General features: G+C 26.5%; 1 protein-coding gene across 1 annotated transcript in view; it reads left to right on the top strand.

The window, feature by feature from the left end:
• slc44a4 (solute carrier family 44 member 4) overlaps nucleotides 1-2,500 on the top strand; it is a 27,100-nt gene that overhangs the window by 7,991 nt on the left and 16,609 nt on the right. The window contains exon 3 of the mRNA XM_077243988.1: nucleotides 630-703. Coding sequence (XP_077100103.1) covers nucleotides 630-703 — 74 coding nt within the window. The remainder of the gene's footprint in view (nucleotides 1-629; nucleotides 704-2,500) is intronic.

The raw sequence follows: 2,500 nt of genomic DNA, 5'->3' as shown, positions 1-2,500 counted from the left end.
CATCCGGATGGAATTATTCTTGAATTATTGTATATTTATAAATGTTTTTTTTTTTTACTTCTATATTTTCTTGGAATAAATTAGGAAGTGGATAAATGCGGAAACATTTTGTTATTATTTAAAAAAATATATAAATTAGGCTACAAACAAATACAGATTAATTACATTTGTTATTATTTTTATATTTATTATACTTCATATTTATTATACTATAGCCTATTGTACTTATACATATATATATATATTTAAGAATAAATTGTGCAGCAAACAAATACAGTATAATTAATCTATATTACATTTTTATTAGATTTTTAAAACTTTTTTAATGATTGCATTTTGTATAAATAGAATAATTCCATTTTGTAATCTATATTTATAATTTTTTTATAATTATGTTTTGTAATTATTTTATATTTATAATAATTCTCATTAGATTTTTTTTACATTTACGGTTTTTCATAATAAAATAGGCAGCAATGAAATTATTATGTAAAACACTTTTCAATTTAACTAATATGCCAAACAATGTAAAAAAAAGAAAAGAAAAAAGAAATCTAAATGAAATTCATAATAATGTTGATGCTTGATATGTGCAGTGTGTTATATGTTGTGTGTGTGTGTGTGTGCAGGAGCTGTACTGACATCATATGCTGCGCGCTGTTCATGCTGGTCATCATCGGGTACATGGTGGTGGGAATTCTGGGTAATTTCCTGTTTCTCTGTCTGTTTACCTTGACCATGAAAGCAATATGGAAATTGACCTCTATAGTAAATGTTGGAGAGCAGGGGGTTATGGGTAACACATGTGATTATTTCTACAGACTGAGAGTAGATACAAGGCACAAGTTTATTTAGCTCTCTATATAACATCTGTATAAAACTGATTATAATTGGTGTAAACAACAACAAAAATCTTTCAAATTAAATTCCTGATTTAGAATGTTTAAAATAGAATGCAGAATTACAGTTTGAATTTGAATGTTAGGAAGTGACCTGTAGTTGACCAGTGTCGGAGAACTCTTCTTTTCCCAGAATGCATTCTTAGAACTGTGATTCAACTTCCTTTTTGTTGTGGTCAGTTCAATTCAAATTCAAACTCACGAATCTCATGAAAGGGAACAAATTCTTCAGTTTCGGAGTTTGCACTTGATAAAATAGAACTAAAAATAAAATATTTTGTTTTGTTTTTTTATTTTATTTTTTATTTTTTTTGTTATATTTTATGTTTTATTTTGTATTTGTATTTTATTTATTTACAAAACACATTAATAGACAAATAAAAACAGAAACAAAATATGAAGACAAAAGCTCCCACTTTAAATGTTGCGTTTGATTAAATTGCTATTTAATGCGCTTGCTTTGATATTCTGATAATCTGGATAAATCTTAATGTGAATAAATGTAAAGTTTTGGTGTGTCTGTTTGATCACATGCGTTTATAATCTAAACCTTCATTATTTACTCTTGACATCTGTGTATTAGTGTGTGAGAGCTTATTAAATCTCTCTCTGTGATGAACTGAGATCAAACTACAGCTAATGAAGACCAAACCAAACACTAATTAGAGTCTAAGGACTTCTCACAGAACTAATTACAGTTACAGTGATTTTACCACGGTTCAGGGCTGTAGTTACGGACAACATGAAGTTCATGTTTTGTTCTCATCTGATAGTGTCAGTGCTATGGCAAGCCATTTTAACTTTTATTCATTTCCAGGATATGAATTCTTGATACCAACAATTCAATTTTAACTAGTTAAAATTATAGTTATTGATATCAGGAATTAGATTTATACTAGTAACAATGGCAATTTTTGATATCAGAAATTACATTTCCACTAGTAATCATGCTAATTCTTGATATCAACAATTACATTTTCTACTAATTAAAATGCTCATTCTAGATATCAAGAATTGTATTTCAACTAGTAAAAACTATAATTCTTGATATCTGTAATTGTATTTTCACTAGTGAAATGTCACCATAGGCTGCCATTCAAAATCAATTGTTGATATCAATAATTGATTTCTGACTACTTGCAATTCCAATTTTACATATAAGAAATACAATTCTTACTAGTAAAAACCTTTATTTTTGATATCAACAATTGAATTGCTACTAGTAACAATGTTCATTTTTGATATCAATAATTCCATTTTCACAAGTGACTATGTTAATTTCTGATATCATGAATGTGATTGTTACTAGTAAGAAAGCCATTTTAGATATCTGAAATAATATTGATATCAGAAATACATTTTCAGATATCAAAAATGAAAGTTTTTACTAGTAGCAATTAAATTGTTGATATCAAGAATAGACATTTCAACTAGTGACAATTGAATTATTGATATCAGGAATTCACATTCTTACTAGTAACAATGTAATTATTGATATGAAAAATTATATTTCTACTAGTAAGAAATCAATTGTTGATATCAAGAATCTAATTGTTGATATCAAGAATTAAATTGTTGATATCAAAAATGTAATTATTGAT

This window comes from Siphateles boraxobius, unplaced genomic scaffold (assembly GCF_051911475.1).
Source record: "Siphateles boraxobius isolate OS27281-9 unplaced genomic scaffold, OSU_SipBor_1 256, whole genome shotgun sequence".
Lineage (NCBI taxonomy): Eukaryota > Metazoa > Chordata > Actinopteri > Cypriniformes > Leuciscidae > Siphateles > Siphateles boraxobius.
This window is presented reverse-complemented; position numbering and strand designations above follow the sequence as displayed.